The sequence below is a fragment of the Nansenia antarctica genome, assembly GCF_963989245.1.
Source record: "Nansenia antarctica genome assembly, chromosome: 7".
NCBI classification, from domain to species: Eukaryota; Metazoa; Chordata; class Actinopteri; order Argentiniformes; family Microstomatidae; genus Nansenia; species Nansenia antarctica.
Window position 1 is genome coordinate 17258895 of NC_137677.1, and position 22239 is coordinate 17281133.

The 22239-nt window shown below is 42.8% G+C and overlaps 1 protein-coding gene across 2 annotated transcripts; it reads left to right on the top strand.

Annotated features, from left to right (window-relative positions):
- Nucleotides 1-776: 776 nt before the first annotated feature.
- Nucleotides 777-21868, top strand: tut4 (terminal uridylyl transferase 4). Of its 2 annotated transcripts, XM_080537272.1 has the most exons (30): nt 777-858; nt 1761-2343; nt 2563-2717; nt 3130-3246; nt 3688-3865; nt 4953-5041; nt 6842-6893; nt 7246-7315; nt 7918-8044; nt 8173-8292; nt 8407-8607; nt 8771-8945; nt 12316-12935; nt 13144-13294; nt 13800-13886; nt 15454-15557; nt 15680-15737; nt 15875-15978; nt 16307-16396; nt 16492-16605; nt 16888-16965; nt 17124-17301; nt 17378-17425; nt 17513-17595; nt 17731-17846; nt 17960-18114; nt 18677-18774; nt 20061-20631; nt 21044-21214; nt 21324-21868. In XM_080537272.1, exons 2-30 carry the CDS (start codon nt 1854-1856, stop codon nt 21410-21412), a joined length of 4689 nt encoding a protein of 1562 aa, XP_080393398.1. In that variant the 5' UTR covers nt 777-858; nt 1761-1853; the 3' UTR covers nt 21413-21868. The 2 variants fall into 2 exon arrangements, with proteins under 2 accessions (XP_080393398.1, XP_080393399.1); XM_080537273.1 differs by lacking the exon at nt 1761-2343 and having other exon boundaries at nt 785-858.
- Nucleotides 21869-22239: the final 371 nt, after the last annotated feature.

The following is a 22239-nucleotide window of genomic DNA, read 5'->3' on the forward strand; positions in this document are numbered from 1 at the left end:
GCCAGGAGGGCGGAGTTCTCCAAAATGAATGGAACATGGAATGGAATGAAATGCGTCCCCCAAAAATTCTACCCTTCGCCATTATAGAATCAAGCGGACCTTATAATTCCACAATAGTAGTAGATGTTTTTTTCTAAAGGGACCATGTGCAAATATGATGTTTGCATCATTCAGGCCAGGAATAATAGTAAAAAAAAAAAGTGGAAAAACTAAATGTAATTAAGTTGCATTTTAACCTAAGACTGAATGACACATTGTTGTATAAACTTCGTTAGGGTAATGTAGACTGCTTGTATATTGACTGCTAGCCTATTTAGACATATATAGTGTGACTTTTATCTACTCATATTATCATCACGTCGCAGACATGCCTGCTACATAGTATATCAAATTAAAAGATACGTTATACATTGCATTTATTTATGTATTATTATTATTATTATTATTATTATTATTATTATGGTTCTACTGTAGTGGTCCGTAATTACAGAAAACAACAGAAATAAGCTCATTACTTCTTATTTTATTGGACCGCTTCAGTAGAGGTTCGTTCCCATCATGCAGTGAGTACAGGGGGGTATTCCATCAACGTTGCTAAAGGAAAATCCTGGCTTATTTTTTATAACTTCTCGCGAGACTTATCAGAATATGCCTGGATATTTTTAGGAACTCTCGCGAGACTTATCAGACTAAACCTGGATTTTTATTTAGCGATGTTGATGGAATACCCCCCAGGAGTTAACATGGCGTCTATGGCTGCTGTTTTGATCAGGGCCGTGAAGGAGGAAAACCAAACGATGAGCAGGAAGATGGAAAGAGTCTAGCAATATTCTGATCTGAAAAACTAACCAATTACCAGTAAGTTAACACAGATTCTTTCACATGCTATCATAAGGATTTGGTCTGGCAACGTATATAAGCAGGGTATGTATGTATGTGTCATTAGTTGTCAGCTAGCATAGCGGAGGTGGCTAGCTAGTGCACATAGCATGGCTGTCTGGTAGGTAGCTAGCTAGCTGTCTATCTACGTAACTAGCATGTTAGCCAGCATGATATCATTGCTTCAGTGTAACATATGATATTGTGTTTAGACTAGTAGGACATAACAAATGCACTGCCTCGTATGTTGACGCGTGGACACACAGAGCTACACACAGCTACACACAGCTACACACAGCTACACACAGCTACACACAGCTACACACAGCTACACACAGCTACACACAGGCAGTGAACCATGGCTCCGGACGCCAGGCGGCCTTTTTCGGGGATGTTGTTGTTGTTGTTGTTGTTGTTGTTGTTGTGGTTGTGGTTGTGGTGGTTGTTGTTGCAAATAACAGTCTGTTCATAACAGAGCGAGCCGCTTTGCTCTTTAGCAATATAAACGTAAGAATTGTCGCTTTTATTCAAATTAATTGTGCAATTGAATTCAACTAACTAATGATGCATCTAGTAAAACGGCCAGGACAGCTTTCTGCTGTTAACTGACTACATGGCTGCTTGAAATGTAACTTCATTATTGATTGTTTGAAGGGTACGTTCCATGTCGACCATCGTTAGACTGGCTATGTCCATCATCAACATTACATTTTAGGGATTTGCTAGAAATTAGAAAAAACAACAACATTGTTTTGATAACAGTGTATTTTGAAGTGCTTACATAAAGTGCTTGTGATACTCTGTGTGGAGAGTTGAGACACTGTGCTTCCAGGCTAATGTTGATGACCTCTACAAAGCATGATCAATTTCCATCTCTCCAGGTTCTCATTTGGGTCGTACTCTGCCTCCCTGGTCATCCTCATCACAGAGTAGTTTCTTCAGTCCGGGACATAGAGAGGGAGAGGACGGGAGGCATGGAGGAGTCCAAAAGCCCACTAAAATCAGTCAAGCCCTCTCGCGACGAGGCCAGAGGAGCTAAAGCTCCGTCCTCCAAGCCCCTTAAAGAGGCTCCCGCCCAGAGAGAGGTCACCAAGTCTGTCAGCAGCAGCAGCAGCAGCAGCAGCAAGGAAAACGTCACCACAGCAAAGGATGACCATAAAGATGTAGGCAGCCAGGGCAGTCGTGGAACAGGCAAGACACCCATGAGTAGCCCCCAGGACCTGGGGCGAGGAAAGCCTCGCAGACTGACTGGGAGGACCAGCTCTGGGGAGAGGGGTAAAGGTAGAGTGGGAGGCCAGCAGCAGCCTGGGCAGGCACCTGACACAAGGGCATTTCTGGCCCCAGGCTGGAGCCCTTCAGAGAACAGAGTCACGGTGGCTGGTATGGTGCCCAGCACTCCTGAGGAAGGCCTTACTACGCAGACCAAGTCCTCTAAAGCAACACCAGTGAAGGAGAAGTCACTTGGTGTGTCATTAGACATATTTACACACATTAGCTGTAGGCCTATATTTAACGTTTAATGTATGCTTGATGTGTTAGATCTCATCTAGGAGAGTACCTTCTCTTCTGTGTCATGATTATTATTAGTTCTAGTCCAAACCTGTGATTCCTAAGTGTCTTTTATGCTCTGAAATCAAGCCTCATCTAACTGAGTTTGTGTGACTTGTTGGCTGTTGTTTTCAGGTGAGAAGGCTGGGGTACTGTTGGTTCAGCCCGTTGAGGTGCGTACAGTTCTGGGAGCAACGATGGAGGGTGGTGTCTTGACCTCAGAGCAACAGCTGGGCCTCAGACAGGCAGAGGAGCGCCTTTACAGGGACTACATTCACAGATTGGTGAAGGTGAGGATGACAGCTTTTCAGGAAAGAGTGTCAATTCAATGCCTATCAAACACAATGGAAAATAGACATTCATTGACCTGAACATTACATAGCCCTAAGCCTTTGTCAGTACACTACATTTAGTTTAACCTTGCACATTACAGTCTTGCATGTCTGAAACAGATCTCATGCCAGATGTTAAACCATGTAGTACCAGTGAATCTTATAAACAATGGCTGTTGAAATTATATTTTCTGATTTAGTCTACACAACACTACCAGCTATCAGTTTGTCAAAAAAGAGAGTTGTCTGTGAAGGTTGGGGAGGTGGCGCTTTTCAAACTATCTTTATTTGCATGTCCACAGTATTTGGCCTTGTACTCCCAGCAGTCTCTCACATGTGATTGGTTTCACTTCTCCTTTTGTCTTTACAGCAGTCTCCTGAGTACCCAAACTTCCAGTACCTATGCAAACTGTGTTCTGTGCATATTGAGAATGTACAGGGTGCCCACAAGCACATCAAGGAAAAGAGACACAAGAAGAACATCATGGTATGAAAGAAAGTTAGCCAGTGACGGTCTTTTTTAAGGCCTTTTTCTTATTGTCCACTTTTTTGAGTTCTATAACTTCTTATTTACTGTGTTCATGTTGGTACAATGGAAGGAAATTGGTATGACAAGGCTCAATTTAGAAATGATTTTAACTTATTTAGTTTAAGAGGATTATGTAGACTGTGCCATTTATGCATATCCAGGATGAACTGTGTGGGTCGAGATTTGGATGATCACAGTTATTCATGGTTGTCAAAGTGTTCAGGGGTTTGTGTATGCTGTATTGGTATGCCTTCCTTCTTGCTGCTTCCTAAGGCTATTGCCATTTAGTTTTTCAAAGGTAAAAAATTGTGACTAATCAATGTCACACTCTCCTCAACCAATTAGTGAACAGTTATGTCTATTATATATGAGGCCTTGTTTGTTTTCTGTCTGTTCCAGGAGAAGCAGGAGGAGAATGAGCTGCGGGCCCTGCCACCCCCGTCTCCTGCCCAGCTGAGAGCTGTGCACGCAGCGGTCCTGGAGGCGGCCAGCCTGCATGGCATCTCTGAGGAGGACTTCCAGGTCCGACATGCTGTGGTCAACAGGATGGAGGAGACCATACAGCAGCACCTCTCAGGTAACTTCCTGCCCCTGGCCTCCAGTCTTATCAACACTTATCAGCACTGTCTGGATAGGTAGGGCAGACTGTCTCACTGCTTTCATATATTTCACTGTTCTGTACTGTGTGAAGTGTTTTTATGTTATGACTGGATCCAACAGCTAATGGGGCTCCAAATAAACTAAACTAAACAAACTGATTGATTGGTAATGGTAGTTGAGAAATATTTTACAGATGACTTAGCTGTAGCATTACTACTACAGGGAGTTGTAGTCTAGCTAGGCCTCTAAGAATTATGAAATAATCGTCTAATGGCGAGTATTTTACGTGGTTGCTTGAGATAGAACACATAAATACCTGGACTAGCTAGGGGTTTGTTGAGAGTGACGTTTGATTGAATGTTAGAAATATGGCGAGAAATATGGCAAGTCAAAAGAATTTCAGAGAAGAGATCATTGCCTTGCACAAACAAGGAAAAGGTTACAAAAAGATAGCAAAAGCACTGAATGTTTCTAGGGATACAGTTGGAAGCATAGTTCGCAAGTTCAAAGTTAAAGGAACAGTGGCTACACTACCTGGATGTGGCAGAAAGAGGAAGCTATCAGCGGCTGCCTCCAGATTCCTGAGGAGGCAAGTGGTCAAAAACCTGATGGCCAATACGAGTTGCCTAGTAAGACTTACATCTCCAAAACTGCCATTCCAAATTTGTACGAGAAAGTGAAGGGTGACAAAATACGTTTTATGATAATAAAGAGGCATGGTTTACTTCATAAATTGCTGTGTTATTACACTTAACTGTGAAACGGTAAATGTATTACACTTATATAGCTCCTTATTCCAAAGAGCTTTACAATGGCCTCTCATTCACCCATTCGCACACCAATGGCGGCATTCTACCATGCAAGGCGCCGGCCTGCTCATTGGGAGCAATTTGGGGGTCAGTGACCATTATAACTGTCAATGACAATTATTTCTGAGACAATTAATTGTCCAGAAAAAATTGGAATTGTTACAGGCCAGCATGATATTTGGTACTCTGTGTTATGTGTATGTTATGTGTAGTTTATGGCAATGTCAAAAGTGAAATAATTAGTGTCTTTTCCAGTTTGCTCCCTGCGTCTCTATGGCTCATGCCTCCCCCGATTCGCCTTCAAGACAAGTGACATCAACATTGACGTCACATATCCATCTACTGTAAGTCTGTCTGTTTCCTGTCTCTCAGATCACATATCCATCTACTGTAAGTCTGTCTGTTTCCTGTCTCTCAGATCAGTGGTAACATATCCATCTACTGTAAGTCTGTCTGTTTCCTGTCTCTCAGATCAGTGGTAATGTAAAATAGGAAAGTAAAGGGGGTAATTTATTTGCACATAGCCTTGCAGTGCTCGACATTAAGGCTTGGAAAAAGTGTGTTCGGACAAGAGGACTTCCTCCTACAGTTGTCCAACGGACAAGTTAAAAAAATAAATAAAAAATTAACATGTTCCTCCTTCCGATCTGAATAGTAAAACATTTATTAGCAATCTATGCCACGCCTCATTCTCTCTGCCTATGAGGCTATTTAAGTGCTCTCGTAGTTCATTATCGTCGATGTTATAGTGTAGGCCTACATTGTGGGTCGCCTATCATTAGTGCCATTCGCGTGAACACGTATTTGCTTCTTCTCAATGGCGCTAATTTTCCTTCATGTATTAGTTCGATGCGATCGTATATTTTAGGTTTGAAGTTTTAAGACGAGCACATCGCAATGCGAACTTCACAATGGCACTAGTGATGGGCATCCAACAATGTATGCTATAACGTTCACACGATCATGAACTACGAGAGCACTAAAATACGTAATAGCACAACACCGGCAAAGGAATTAGGGTTAGGGAAGCTAAGAGGGTGAGAAAGTTTCTATTGAGTTGGACAATTTGAGGCAGAAAAGGTGGTCCGTATGTGGTGGACCACCGGTCAAAACTGTCAGCCAGGATTCAACCCATGGGGATTTAGGAGGGTGCTGGAGGAAGATTTCTCATTTTGAATATGGGATACTATCCAAAAGCTAGCAAATAAGATTGCTTCCATTGGGGAGGGAGGGGTGGAGGGGGGCTGGGTACTTACCGAAAGCATTTTTGGTAAATATTCATGCCTATTGTGGCCAATCTTAATCTAAAAGAAATCACTGATCACCCCTTCATAATAATTTTATATAATTACAAAATGTTGTTTAATGAATCATTTAAAAAATAAAGGATACATCATTATCAAATCAATACTAGTCAAATTTGTTATTTGCACTAACATATATTGCTTTTTCAAAATCTTTGTATTTGGACCAGTTAGGCTGGACGCATTGATCTATACATTCACTGAACACCTTATTAGGAACACTATACTAATACTGGGTAGGGCCTCCCTTTGCTCTCAAACAGCCTTAATTCTTCATAGCATTGATTCTACAAGTAGGTGGAAACATTCCTTTGAGATTCTGGTCCATGATGACTGCATCACGCAATTCCTGCAGATTTTTTCAGGTGTACTTTCAAGCTGTTCCCGGTCCACCACATCCCAAAGGTATTCTATTGGATTCAAGCCCGGTGGCTGGGAAGGCCACTGAAGAACACTGAATTTATTGTCTTGCTAATGAAACCAGTTTGAGATGACTTTTGCTTTGTGACATGGTGCATTATCATGCTATGCTGGAAGTAGCTATTAGGAGATGGGTATATTGTGGCCATGAAGGGATGCACACGGTCAGTAATAATACTCAAATATTCTGTGGCATTCAAACGATGATTGATTGGTATTAACGGGCCCAAAGAATGCCAAGAAAACACTCCACACCATTACACCACCTGAATGAATGAGAAGGTGTACAGGTGTCCCTAATTAAGTGTTTGGTGAATGTAGATTGGACAATGTAAAACAGAACGCAATAAACAGTAGAATGAATATCAACATTGTTGCCCTGGCTCTATCTGATGGTCTTGCTGTTTTCTGTCTCTCTAGATGACTCAACCAGATGTGTTGATACAAGTACTGGAAATCCTGAAGAACAACTGTAAGTGGGACCCTCCTTGAATTGACACCCAGTGTTGAGACTGTAAATTCAGTAGAAGGAGGATTGTGGCATAAGATTCAATGAGCTCTTTGTTCTTGCTCACATGATAGAGCTGTGTTGAGTTGTGTTTGACTTGAGTGCCCCCGTTGCCCAGAGCTTTTTGTTATGTGAACAGAAAATCATTACAAAACTGCTACTAATGCACTATTTGCACTATAATCCACTTTGTCAACTGTAATCATGTCCATGTTGTTAAGTCCATAGATTCCATCCTATACAGTATGTGCTACACATGCTTGTTCTTTGTGTTTGGGAACAATCGAGTAAATAATCTTCACGTTTCTTTTTCCAGCTCAATATTCTGAGGTTGAGTCTGACTTTCATGCCAAAGTTCCTGTAGTATTCTGCAGGGACATCAGCAGGTCAGTTCAATGTTATGATTACATTTGTATATGACAATGGCTATGATTGCCTTTTTAAAAAGCTTTTAAATGGGATGTTTTGAATGAATGAATGAATGAATAGTTTAATGACCACACGACCTAGGTCGGTGGAATTTGTTGTCGGTACAGCTCAGAAGCAGTGTCAAAAAACATACACACATTGTACATGACTATTACATGGACATGAACACACATAACCACAAGACAAGACAGAACATATTTACAATTTACAATTTATACAGTGCAGTGAGTCAGGTGTTGAGAGTCCTTATGGCAGAGGGGAAAAAACTGTTATGGCTGTTACTGGTTACTTTTATACCATTTCATGGATTCTCATGTTTTTTTAACAGTGGTATTGTTGTGTAATGTTTTCTAGTCATAGTTCTCACAAGGACCATAAATTGATAAATCAATTACACAATTCCCTTCTAATAAGATAAGCAAGCCTTGCATGAAAAAACCCAACCGAGCATGCTATTGAACTTCAACCAGCCCTATTCTTATTCTAGTGACCAACCACTGTAGTAGAGTATCCTCTGACTTTGCTCATGACCAGTCTGTCTGTTCCTCTGTCCTCACAGTGGGCTGATGTGCAAGGTGAGTGCCGGTAATGATGTTGCCTGCCTCACCACCAACCACCTGGCTGCACTGGCTAAACTCGAGCCCAGACTCGTACCCCTCGTCCTGGCCTTCCGCTATTGGGCAAAGGTAAGACAGGAGCAACTATTATCTGTCATGGATATAGTATCATATAACATTGCTCTAGTATCTAGTTATTTTATGTATAAAAAGGGGTCTGTTTTCATCTCTTCCATCCCTTTTGTTTTCTCCTTAAGTTGTGCCACATCGACTGCCAGGCGGAAGGTGGCATCCCTTCCTACTCCTTCTCCCTTATGGTCATCTTCTTCCTGCAGCAAAGGAGGGATCCCATCCTTCCAGTTTACCTGGGCTACTGGGTAAGTGTATTTACCTGGGCTACTGGGTAAGTGTATCTTGATTGTCTTTTAGTTTGTATCTATTGTTGCTCATGCTGACATTGTTGTTTCAGTGATTCAATGGTTTGTTTTCAGATTGAAGGTTTTGACGTCAAACATGTGGATGAGTACCATCTGACTGGGGTGGAGATGGATCTGTTTGTGGGGTGGAAGCACAGACCCCCCAGCACTACAGAGGGACGAGGGGAGAACAGAGGGGAAGCTAGGGGGGAAGGAAAGACCAAGCCAGAGCAGAAGATACCTGCTGGAAAGAATGGGCATGTCGAGGAGGGTAAGGTGAGTACTTTGGCAGGGTCCAAAAAGCAGAGCTTTTCTAACAGCACACATTACATCTCTTTAGATCCAGCGCCTCTACTCTTTGTCAGCCTCTCACATCATTTCTTAAACTGGGCCTATTGTCACATATCTCACTTTACTTTTCTCTTGCTGTCCTTGACAGACCCCTTTGACCCTTGAACTTGGAAAGGGCGTGTCCCTGGGGCAGCTGTGGCTGGAACTATTGCGTTTCTACACACTGGAATTTGCCTTAGAAGAACACATCATCAGCATCCGCCTGAAAGAGCTCCTCTCCAGAGAGGGCAAGAACTGGCCCCGCCGCAGGCTAGCCATCGAGGGTAAGAGGGAGACCACTGAACAGGTCTCATAGATATGTCCGAGGCCCAATCTCAATTCACCCCTTGGCCCACTTAGCCCTACCCCTCCGTTTTGCGCGTTCATGTGTAGGGGTAGGGTGTCCCAATTATTGTTGACATGGAGTGGTAGGGCTATTTGGCCCTCCAAACTGAGTTTTTTCAGAGGCACACTCCAAGGCGAGGGTTAAAATTCAGTTGTAATCTCCCAGAATGCCTTGCAATTCATCAACAAGCAACAAAGGAAACCCTCAAATGTAATTATTTTCTTTGTTAATAAAGATTTTAAAATGATCATTACTATCATATTCAGTGTTTCCTCCAGGATTTTTCACATTAGTGGTGGGGTGGTCAGTTTTTTTCGCGTGCACGCGCATGAAACGCGCACTGGCGCTCAAAACAAAGACGTATTTTCACCAAAAACTAGAGGGTGGCAACATTTCTTTTAAAGAAATAGCGGTTAAGCCATTAAAGCCGAGTAGGTGATTTTATATAGAAGGTGATCAAATACCAAGATATCCTACAGCTGCAGCAGAACATGGGGAACGCGCATACATACAGCACTGAACAAAGGTTACCGTATAATATACATGTGACTGACAGATACGCCCTAGACACTGACACACACACACACACACACACACACAGCAAGATCATCAGCTCATCGAATATGAAGTACACGATAGATAATCAGGTCATCGAATATGAAGTACACGAGTAGAGTACACATGGAACCGTAAACGCGCATACAGCACTGAACAACATCCGTAGAATAAAACTTGTGACTGACAGTCACATACATACATACTGTATATGTGTGGCGGCCTGGGAAAACCCTTCACATGGTGGCATTTTGACATTTTCATTTTTTATATTTCCATAAATTAGAAGTTCTCAGCTATTCATAACTGGTTGAATGACTGAGATAGCCCTTTATTTTAAAAAGTTATGAGCATTTTAATGTATCATGTCAAAAAAAGTGAAAGGCTTCAAACCACAGGATCGACGTGACGTTGACGTTAACGGTACGTCAACGTGACGTTGTTTCGCTAGCAAACTACCCACCACAAAAACATAAAAATAAGTACTTTCTCTTTTGTTTTCTTAAAATGTTTATTCACCATAATGTAGTATGGAGTTCAAAGTACTAGAATACCACATCATATCAAAATCACCGAAATAGGACATTTCCATCTATTTTTGCTCTTTGCCACAAACGAACGCCAGCGACATCCGACGGGTTTTCCCAGGCCACCACACATATACACACACACACACACACACACACACACACACAATAAAAGATCATCAGCTCATCAATACGAAGTAGGCCTACATGAGAGTACACGCACAAAACCGGCTAACGTTACTCATTAACTGTTTACACAAGTAAAATCACAGTGTGACAGTCGGATGGAGCATTCGGTAAACAACTAACAGCAAGGTAATGCATATTATCAGCTGAGTTAAAGAAAACCAACTCTTACCTTTGATGACACCGACATGAGCCCTGTTTACCCGTACCTCCGCCGTTCTGTTTGGTGATGATTTTAGAGGCAATAGATTATTTTTGCCCTGTAATTTTTGCCCTGTAATTAGAGCATGCGACCACAGCTCTCTTGTGTCTCTTATTGTCCAAATGTTCCCTGAATTTTAGCTGCATGTTGTTCCAGCATGTATATCCGTTGTCAATAAAAATTCGACTCCCCTTCTTTTCCCCTGTCAATACTGTGTCGTTTATGACATTTACCAACGTTTATGCTATGAATAGTTCGAAGCTAGCGTTAGGTGCGAGGCTGCTCGGTTAACCCATTTGCGGGAACATTATTTGTTTCACAAAATAGCCTGATTTAGTTGACCATGAACATCAGAGACTACATTACGAATGTTCATTTAAAATACTCTATACTGAGCACTGGTATAAGAACATGAACCAGAGAACAGCAGTAAATGCAATAACCCACAGTTGTCGCTGATGCAGTGTTGCCAACTCAATCTGTAATGGAAGTAGCTGTTGGCTCTCCCAAAAGTAGCTAGAAGTAGCTAAATGACGTAATCAACTCATTTGCATAATATGCCATTCTGAAAGGCTAAATTAATAGAAAAAGGCTGACCAGCTTTACAAACTAACTATTTACGTATTTACAAACTTGTTTATTTTTTTGCTATAAGTTTTTACTGAGCGGGTGGACCTGAGAGGGTGCGACTCATGCGAGAGACTGACTGAGACAGAGTGAACCGTTTGAGGGATTTTTGAGTATGAAACTAAAAGACAGAGTGAATATTATTTAAATGAAAACATATCTACAAATATTATACTGAACTGTACAAAATCATTGTTGTGATTGGACGTTAGCGGTCCGCTGCAGCAAGACTGCGAGGCTGCTATCAGACTGGCCGCGTGAGTGAGTTGATGTTTCTTTTCAAGGGACCGGCGAGAGGAGAGGGATATCCTGAAATCCAAATTTCCCGCTAAATTCGGACCAATCACAAAACAGTTTTGCAAGCGCGTCGCGGCGATTAAGTCTGCAACATTGCAACATTGTAACTTACTGCTCCCTAAATCGGAACGAAATGTAGGTCTGAAAGCGGCCTAAATCTAGCTTCAATCTGTTTTTTTTTTCATAATACCTCGCTGCCTTTCTCGTTGCGCAGCCTGAGGAGAAATCGTGGACTGAATCAATTAGTGGCGGAGAAAATTCATTCGTGGCGGCCCGCCACGAATCAATGCATATAGAGGAAATTGATATTATACTGATACTATATTATTTTAATGTAATTTCAATATATTATAGACCTTTTCTTTATAACAAGCATAACAAAAAAATCGCTAACGTTACAACAATGTTTTACGGCTGATTTGGGCAGGACAGTCCCGCATTTTGACACACTTCCATGTTACATTTCCCCCCTTTCATGGCAAATGACGTCGAAATGTAACTTATGTCCAGCTGTGAAGTTGTTGCACTTGTTACCGCTCCTCTACTATTAGTGCACACTGGCAGGATAGGAACATGGCTTGCTAGCCTACAGAGCAAGGCTATTCTGTCATGAACTGGCCTGGTAATGAAGCATTGTTCTTTTTTATTTGATGACTTGTTTGATCGATTGATAGCGTGAAACTTAAGTTGTGAATGAACCGTGAGCGTCCATGCTTTTCTATGATACTACTGATGACGTATCAGGGTCTTGAAGGGTTATCCCATTTCCCATATCCCATAGGGAACATCTTCTACCACTACCCCTTGTAACTCTGTTCCGATGGGCAAGCCGAAAAGTGAGTGGCCCTCCTTCTGGTGTTAACTACTAGTGAGAGGGAGTTGTTTGAAACTTACCGTCCCTACTTTTCTCTCAGATCCCTTTGCCCTGAAGAGGAACGTTGCCCGCAGCCTGAACAGCCAAATGGTCTTTGAGTACATCCAGGAGCGCTTCCGCACTGCCTACAAATACTTTGCTTGTCCTCAGAGCAAGGACCGGGGCGGCGGGGGGCGCCAGAGAGGCAGACATATTGGGAAACATGGCACGAAATGGGAAGAAGGAGAACAAAAGGAAGAGGTGTTGGTGAAGGCTGGACAGAGTGATGGGAAAGAAGGTGCCAGTCCGAACCCTGAGGGAGGGCTGCAGAAGATGAAGGAGAATGAGGATGGTGAGAGCAGGTGTCCGGATACAGCACAGGGGAAGGAAGAGAGGGCATTGAATAGGAGCCTTATGGACTTGGTCCTCATTGAGGGAAGCAGTTCCACTGAAGGGGCTACAGTTGACTGTTGTGCCCAAGACGGACAAGCAACCCTAGAGCCTATATCCCCAAGCTCTTCTCCCTCCACCCAGAACGGCCTGCTGGACAGTGACGAAGAGGAAGAGGAGGAGGAGGAGGAGGAAGAGGAAGAAGAGAACCTTGTTTCAGAGATGCTGGGAGATATTGCACCAGAGGACCTGCATTATATTTTTGATAGGATGATATTCACTGGCGGAAAGGTAATGCATAATCTCTGCCATTCATCCTTGATTAAATGGTTTGATTGTTGTGAAAGAGTATGTTGTTATTGTGGCTGTAGTTTTTGAGTATAATTGGGAGTTGGTGTTTTTCTTAGCCTAGGAAAAGATGCTACGGTATTATCTATTTTCACAATCTTTGTTTTCAAATTAGTCAATAATTTAGATTCATTCATTCTCTCCTCTGCAGCCTCCCACTGTTGTGTGCAGCATCTGCAAAAGAGATGGCCACCTGAAGGATGAGTGTCCCGAGGACTTCAAGAAGATTGAGCTTAAACTGCTGCCTCCCATGACTGACCGCTTCCGTGACATCCTAGATGGCCTTTGCAGACTCTGCTACCGTAAGTCATCCCCACCTTCAGCACATCCTACAATCTTTAATCAGGGTTATCCCCAAAGAATGTTAGAGTGGTGCTGCCCCACTGTGTGAACTTTTCGGTGCCACTATGTAAACCTTACAAGGCAAATTAAACTATACATTTAGTAATGATAGAGTAATTATCTTTGATCTCCAACTACATTGTTGTTAAAAATGAAAGTGGAAAATGAAAGCATTATGATATTCCTCAGTGAATTCAGTGCATTTTTGCACATTTTCACATGAATCAACATGTGGGTTTTGATAACGCAATCCAGTATCTTGCACCCTTGAAAAAATCCTGGGGAGAATCCTGGAATTTGTTTTGTGTTAAAAAGTGTTATTCAGTTTTTGTCCCTGCACATTTTCCATGTTGATAAGATCAACTTTATTGTCCAACCCTAATTTGTTACTATATGATTTCAAATGACTACATAATTATTGAAATTGGTATTTTAACCATGGTCATGTATCTGTTGTATTTGTAGTTGAGCTGTCACCTTCTCTTGGAGAGCAGCAAAAGAGAGAGCAGATCCTGGGCAGTCTGGAGAGGTTCATACGAAAAGAATACAATGGTACGTATGTAAGGCCTAAACAAACAGCAGACCAAAGGGGTGTGGTACTTCCTGTACATGCATATGATTATGATATACAGTGAACTTCGTCTAAGTTACAATAATGAACAAACACAATCTCTTTTAACTAATAACACACAAATTATTGCATTGTTCTTTATTATTGTCCATATTGAATACATCATTCACAGTGCAAGTTGGAAAAAGTATGTGAACCCCTAGGCTAATGAGTTCTCCAAGTCATCTCTCAGGCATGATAATCGCTTACCTTTTGTCGAAATTAGCCGTTTTGAATCCAAAATAGGTGACTTCCCTGAATCATATAGATCCGCAGAGTTTTTTTTTTTGGGGGGGGGGGAGCGGAGCGGCTCTTTAGTCTGGAACGCACGTTGAACGTTCGAACGATTAGATTTAGATGGGCCGTTGATGGTGGTTTGGGCTACAGAAAAGAGAAGCAACAGGTGCGCAGGCGTGAAGGGCTGAAACTGTAATGTGAAACTCCTTGGTGAAGAAATTGGTGACAGAACGTCAGCCGCGGTTTTTGTATGCTGAGCGAAGACAAGGACTGAAGTCGCAAATACTGAGATAAGAATGTAACGTTAACAAAACACAAATTGCTAGCTAACGATAGATGGCTAACTTTGGTACTAACATTTGGTACTAACATTACTAAGTGCAGTACAGATAACTACTAACGTTAGCGTTGTCAGCCTATTTTGCAAGATGTTAGCCCCTTTCACACATAGTTCCCTGTAAATTAAATGGAATCGCAACCCAGGTCCGCCAGTGATTTTCGCCGTTTAATGAACTAAATGCCCGAAAAATATGATGATGAATACATATAAAACTGAGGTATGATATATGGCAGATATATATAATATGGCAGTCTCAGGCGCCTGTCACGTCTCTAGTAGCTACATTAGAACTTTGCATCCTTTGTACATATAAGGATCTTGTAACTTCGCAAACAATGGCAACATTTAAATAGTTTACTCTATGTTCAACTGGAAAAGGTAGTGACAGAAGATTTTCGTGTTTTGATTTCGCTGGGAGTTCGTTAAAAATGCCTTTCCACCAAAGAACCGTGGAGCCGCGCCGTGTGAGCAGGCTGAGGGTCATACAATATTTGTATATTAAAGGCAACGCCGCGGCAGTTGAACATAGAGTAAACTATTTCAATTTTGCCATTGTTTGCGAAGTTACAGATCCTTACATCCCGCCATATTTATCAAAGGATGCGAAGTTCTAATGTACTGGAGACCTGACAGGTGCGTGAGACTGCCATATATATCATACCTCCGTTTTATATATATATATTTTTTTATTTGCCTCTTTTCACAGGGTTGTATCTCTGACACAAAGCCTATAATCCTTATATTGGCATTCTGAGGTGAAGACCCAAATAGACCCAAATCTCTAGGGTGGGACATGCAGAGTACTCTGTGTCTGTTGTCGAGAGACTAACGATTATTGGTCACACACTCTTGTACAGCCGCACCTTATTTCTATTTAATGAGTAACATTCTGTGTTGGATGATGGTGAAATACGTTTTTCCATTTCCTATAGACAAGGCCCAGCTGTGTTTGTTTGGCTCCTCAAAGAATGGCTTTGGTTTTCGTGACAGTGACCTTGACATATGCATGACCCTGGAGGGCCATGACACAGCAGAGGTAGGAGGACTAGACCCCTTGATGTTCTGACATATGGACACGTGTGCCAGTTTGAATTATCTGCTCTCACCTCCCAAATCATTTACTATGCTTAATTGTATGTCGGCATCTTTACTCAACAGAAGTTGAACTGCAAAGAGATCATCGAAGGGCTAGCTAAGGTTCTAAAGAAACACACAGGTAAGAGGCATTTCCTCCACATCACCTTTTGATATCCCCCTCCCCCCCCCCCCAGTGTAGATTTCACTGCCTATTTCTTAGTGTCTGTGTCACACCAGTGTTATGGTTATTATCTTGCCTTTGGTTGTCCCTCTCAGGTCTGAGGAACATCTTGCCTATCACAACAGCTAAAGTGCCTATTGTGAAGTTTGAACACAGACAAATTGGCCTGGAGGGAGACATCAGCCTGTACAACACTCTGGTAAGGGGGCACTCCAATTCTGGTTCACCATACATCTTGGTGACTTATTGGTAGATAATTCACACATTGTCCCTACCAAACCAATGCAGAACTGTATAAGGGACAGAATACTATCAATAGTAAATGGGTCCCTTGTAACCTATGTTGGGTCTTTGTTAGCTGTAACCAAGCCTGGAATTTCATCATTTTAGTGTAACAACATAATTTATGGGCAACCTCTTGGCCTTTGGTGTTGTACATTTTAGGGCACAAGCTGGAAACAGGATAGCTCGGCAGCTTGCATGCTTAACTAGTCTGCATTTCTATGGTTCATCGGTATCTCCCACAGGCTCAACACAACACCAGAATGCTGGCTACATATGCTGCATTAGACCCTCGAGTGCAATTATTGGGATACACAATGAAAGTCTTTGCAAAGGTAGGTAAATCCTGGCAAGCAGCTGCTTATACTGACAACGTTTTTCTCCCCCCTGACGATTGCCATCTAATCCTGTGTGTCCTTTGTGATGTCAGCGCTGTGACATAGGTGACGCATCCAGAGGAAGTCTCTCATCCTACGCCTACATTCTCATGGTGCTTTACTTCCTGCAGCAGAGACAGCCCCCTGTCATCCCTGTCCTCCAAGAGGTAGTCCAGCCACACACTATCCTTGAAATCTAAAATATATAGCGCGTAACAGTTTAGTTTAGTTTATTAGTTTATTATATCGAGGACAATCCAAATACATGAACCATATAAAATACAGTAAAAAAGGCAGCGTTAGCCTAGTCGGCTAATTTTCAGCTGAAGTCCCCGGCCAGTTGCAACATGGCATCCTAAAAAGTAACGTCATTAGTTAAAATAAAACATTTCAAGTTTCAAATTCAAATGTTACCCCATGATGACTCTTGGTTTTGATCTCTTCCTTAGATCTTTGATGGAGATACTGTTCCACAGAGGATGGTAGATGGCTGGAATGCATTCTTCTTTAATGACATTGAGGAACTGGTGAGTTGTTGACACTGATGCATGCTTCAATTGTTGAAGGGGCAAGCCTTTCTACGGTGCTTGTTTGCTTTTGTTACTAGTCTGTGGTTCAAAGCATACTCTCAGAGAGTGATGAATAGGATGATCAACTTCACAGCTGTCCTGTCTTCTCCTTTCAGCGCCGTCGCCTACCAGAGCTGCAACTAAATCGTGAGTCTGTGGGGCAGTTGTGGCTAGGTCTGCTGCGCTTCTACACAGAGGAGTTTGACTTTAAAGAGCACGTCATCAGCATCCGCCAGAGGAAACGCCTCACCACTTTTGAGAAGCAGTGGACCTCCAAATGCATCGCCATCGAAGGTATTCAAGCAAGACAACTGCTACACTCACTCTGTTTACAGTGCTCTCAAAACCTAACCTGCGCTTTTCTCCTCAGATCCCTTTGACTTGAATCATAATCTTGGTGCTGGAGTTTCTCGCAAAAGTAAGTTGCTATGCTTTATAAGTTGTTTCTGTGTTGTGTGTAATGGCCACCATCATGGCCTAACATTGTCCCTCTGCCTCCCCTCAGTGACCAACTTCATCATGAAGGCCTTTATAAATGGCAGGAGGCTGTTTGGCACTCCCTTCTACCCCCTGCCTGGCTTGGAGGCGGTAGGTCTCACACGGCTGAGTTTCACTGCATGCCCAAGGACAATGTTTAGACTTGTAGAGAGAGTTGCATTAATTAACTTATAGTGCTTGAGGTTTGACTTTGATCTAATGTTCTTATTTCCTCTTCTGGGGCAGGACTACTTCTTTGACTCCAAGGTGCTGACGGACGGGGAGCTGGCACCTAATGACAGGTGCTGTAGGATCTGTGGCAAGATCGGCCATTACATGAAGGACTGTCCCAAGAGACGCAGGTACACAGGGAGCACTTTCGTTTTTTTTTATCTGAGCACTGCCGACGAGAGTGTTTTTGTGATCGTCATTGCATTTTTAGGGTGCACTAATTGCCACTATTCTTTGTCCCCAGGATGAAGAAGAAAGAGAACGAGAAAGAAGAGGATATGAAGGAGGAGGATCGTGAGCCCAGGGAGAGGCGCTGCTTCCTGTGTGGGGACATGGGTCACGTACGGAGGGACTGTCCAGAGAACCGTCATCTCAGACAGAGGGCTGCAGGGGGACCAGGTACACACCCAACTACTGTGTCAGAAGAGCCTAGTGCATCTCAGAACAGTGAAACATACTATTTAGCAATCGTGATTTATGTTCCACTTTTAACCCTACTTGGGATATATTGGTTTAAATAGATGCTACAGGATTGTTTAAACGTTTCATCCACTAGTTCTAAAATGTGTGCTCACAAGCCAAAAACGTGTCCCTGAAATAGATAGAAATATTGTCAAGAAATTATATAATTGAACAGAGAGGGCCATACTTCCCAACCCCCATGAGCAAAAGCTTATTTTGCAACGGTTTATTGGCCTTAAACTAAAGACTGTGGTGTAATGAGATAGGAAATCACTTAACATTATGTCATGAACCATACTGTCAACATTTTTTTACACTCAGAATTTGTGTAAAAAATCTGTCCAAAGTGTCTCTGGATGTTGTGAAGAAGTGAACAAATCCTTAATTTAGCTAAGGGAGGTTATCCTCCTTTTGCTCTAACATATCTTGGACATTCTGTCCAGTAGGGGGCAGCAGGGACTCATTAACAGAGTGGATTTGTTTGCCCTTGTTCCCACAGTTCCCCACATGGTGCGTGCCATGGTGAGCTCCCAGTCCATACCCATCCCCCAGACAGCCCAGGATCGCCCCGGAAGGACCAGACAACCCTCCGAATGTGTGAGTACAGAAGGACATTGGCTCTCTGTTCTCAAACCAAGCTCAAATGTTTTGCATTTGATGTCTGTTATACTCAGGGGTGCACATAACTGGTGCGCCAGTGCGCATGCGTCGCCAAAATGCATGCTGCGCGGCAGATCAGCGGCATGAACGCGCTCTTGCGCACTAACAGCTGGAACCGCTGGGAGAGGAATTTACTTCCTCAAAATCCAACTGCTGTCTGCTGACTGCTGCATCACTGCAAGCCCCACTAAGTAACTATTTGCCGTCCCCTCAGCCGAAGGCCCTGTTGTAATCCATCACAACAGTCGACCGACGACGACCACGGCGACTCCCCTCACGAAAACATTCGGAAAGTATCGTAACTCGTACTTTCATATGGAAGGCCATAAGCGCAATAAACGTCTAGACACATCGTGTCCACACGTACATTTTTCACGTGTCCAGACGGCAATATTTGCCGTGTTTATCGCGTATCGCACGGTTATCACGCCGACACGTGAAAATTCAGTCCCGAACGACTCGTCGCTAAAAGGAAAAACACCAAGGAACTTCACGTTTCTTTTCTCTGAAGCTTTCAAACGGTCAGACGTTTGTTTTACAGCTTCATTATCGCACCTCGACCCCTGACCCAGGAAATATGGTTGGGAATTCTATTAGAAAAAAAAAGACTTTGTTGCACAATCAAAATAATGAGCTATTTAAAGTGATAGCCTACAACATCCTCTACCATGGTTGAAATTGAGGACAGTGATGATGAGGATTAAGCTTGTAGCATAAATAAATGCTTAGGCTGTAACTTTTTGTTGAAAAGTTGATTTCAGTGTTTACAGAACAGAGCAGTGCTTAAAGAGATGTCCGTTTATTTCAGTGTGTTTAAAGAACAGACATTCAGTTAGTGCTTAAAGAGATGTCAGTTGATTTCATTGTGTTTAAAGGAGTCTGACAGACTTTCATGCTTAAAGAGCAGTCATTTGATTTTGCATTTGTTTCTTTTGTTTTGCACACAAGCATTTGTTCGTTCATCTTTATTTATGAATAAATGTTGTTTTGCTAATATAAGTTATCCATGTATCCCTTTTTTATCCATCATGTGGGACGGGTCGTGACTCGCGAGCTCGGGGAGCACCAAGCAGCATCCCTAGGTGCTCCTCTGAGCACTGGCCCCAAAAAGTTATGTGCACCCCTGGTTATACTGTTATATTCTTTATGAATCCATATTTTATGAATACAGAATTTTCAACTGATTCTTTGTCTCTCTATCCCTCTGTGCTCCATTGCTCCAGTCTGATACTCGTCAGACACCGCCCTACTCCCCTCAGCCTGCTGCGTTCTCCCAGGGCTCCTCCCAGTGTTCCAGTTCCCCCCAGTCCTCCCAGAGCAAGACCATCTCTACAGGCCCCATCAAGCAGCCCCCGCATCCCCAGGTCCCTCTGTCTCTCTTCAGTTTCCCTCCTTCTCACCCGGGCCAGTTCCACCCTGCGGCTCTCACCACCCTGGGGCTGCTACCATCTCACCAGCACCAGTCACATCAGTCTCAGGGGCAACCCCATCACCCAGTCCCCCTCCCCTCCACCTCCTGGCCCATCCATGGCCCCGTCCTCCAGACCTCATCCCCCTCTGGCCCCTCTCCGCCTGGCCTCAAATTCCCTCTGCGCTCAGCCTCTGGTAACGGGAATGCTGGAGGCTCTACTGGCAGCCCCAGCCCTATGAACCTCAATGATCCAAGCATCATCTTTGCCCAGCCAGCAGGGAGGCCGCTGGGCATGGCCGCTGGGCATGGACGGGATGGGCACTGGCACAACCACCTGACTCAACCGGGGGCACTGATGGGCAATGGCACTGTGGGCAAGTCAGGTATTCACCGGGTGATCATGCATGTATTTCTACGTCTTGTCTATCAGCATGTCTGTTTGTGATTGTGTCTGACCTCAAGCAAAGTGACTCTCAAAATGTGTCTTGTGCAAACAGTCAGTGTGTGAAAGAGTAATCATAGGCCAACTTACTGCTATGTAATGTGTTTTGTTTTCATGTAGTAAAATAGTCAGTAGTCTGGTCAGATTGTTTTCTTGTTCCTAACAATCTTTGTACATGTCGGTCTCTCTTTGCTCAGGTAAGAGACACTAGTGGTTTGGGACTATAATGCACTGTGCACTAAAACTGGTGATGGGACATCAGTGCTGCTCAGAAAAGTGAAGAATTTGCCTTGTTGAGACAGTAACAGTCATTTTGAATATCAAATTGACTGTCTCTCTGCTTCCCCCTGCAGACCCAGGGTACCAGACCCAGTTTGGGGGTGTGAGCCAGGGCTCTCGGTCCTGGGAGCACAGTAACGCAGCTCATTACTCCATACCCCCATCCTGGCCTTACCGCATGCCACAGAACTTCATCCAGCAGGGCAACGGAGGCTACCAGCCCGGCAAGCCCTTCATGTCCCAAGGTAGGAGAGGCTTGTCACTAGAATTGTTTTATTTTATACATCTATGACTGTTTGGACATTTTCCATCCGTTTTTATTTTTTATTTTTTACTGTTTGTACTGTACCTCAGGTCCTGTGGTGCACCCCAATCAACATTTCCCACTCCTCCCCCACGGCCGGCACCATGTCAATCTCAACTACATCCAGCAGAAGAAATGAAATGGTGGCGTTTTCAAATAATTAGGCTTATGGTCCCTACTGTGAGAAAAGAACACAATGTAATCTAATTTTGCATCATTTGGTCACATGACTTTTTAAAAATGAATTTTATCATTTTGTACAGTTTTTATGTTTTTCTTTTGTCTCATTACATTGATTTGTGATACAAATGTTAAATATTTTAATACCCCCATTTTTGAAGGGGTCAAAAAAGTGTTTTTATTTTATGTAAAGTAAGGAGGTAAAATGTATTCCTTTATTTTTATTAGCTGTATTCATACTGCTTGCTGAAAAACAAACACATTTTGAATAGACATTTGTTTAAAAAAAATATATATATTAACATGCCACCCCTAATTATATAGTACCATGAAGACGGATAGTAAGAAGAAAAAACATAAAAAAGGAAATAAAAAGAGAAAAAGTATGAAAAGCCTAAAAAAATAAAGAAAAGCAAACAACATTTGTGGTTATTTGTTGACTTGGGGGTTTTCATGACCAAAAACAACACATTACTCCTTCAGGCTGTGGGAGTTACTGCCCTCTTTAATCAAGGTGCTGAAGAGGTCAGGCTGAAAAGCACAGTCTGCAGCAGGGTCCCATATTAATAAGCATCCTGCATGCAAATGTTCCCATCACTATGATCTCATGCTACTCTTCTGTTGGTAGACTACAAATGAAATAAACATTTCAGAGCAACATATTTGATTGACTTCACAATTCAGTACTCAGTACCATTTTACTCTCCTTTGGTTTGCATAGGATGTTCTAAAACAAACTTCTAGAACATAAAGTGATGGCCATATTCAACAAGACGAGACATTTAC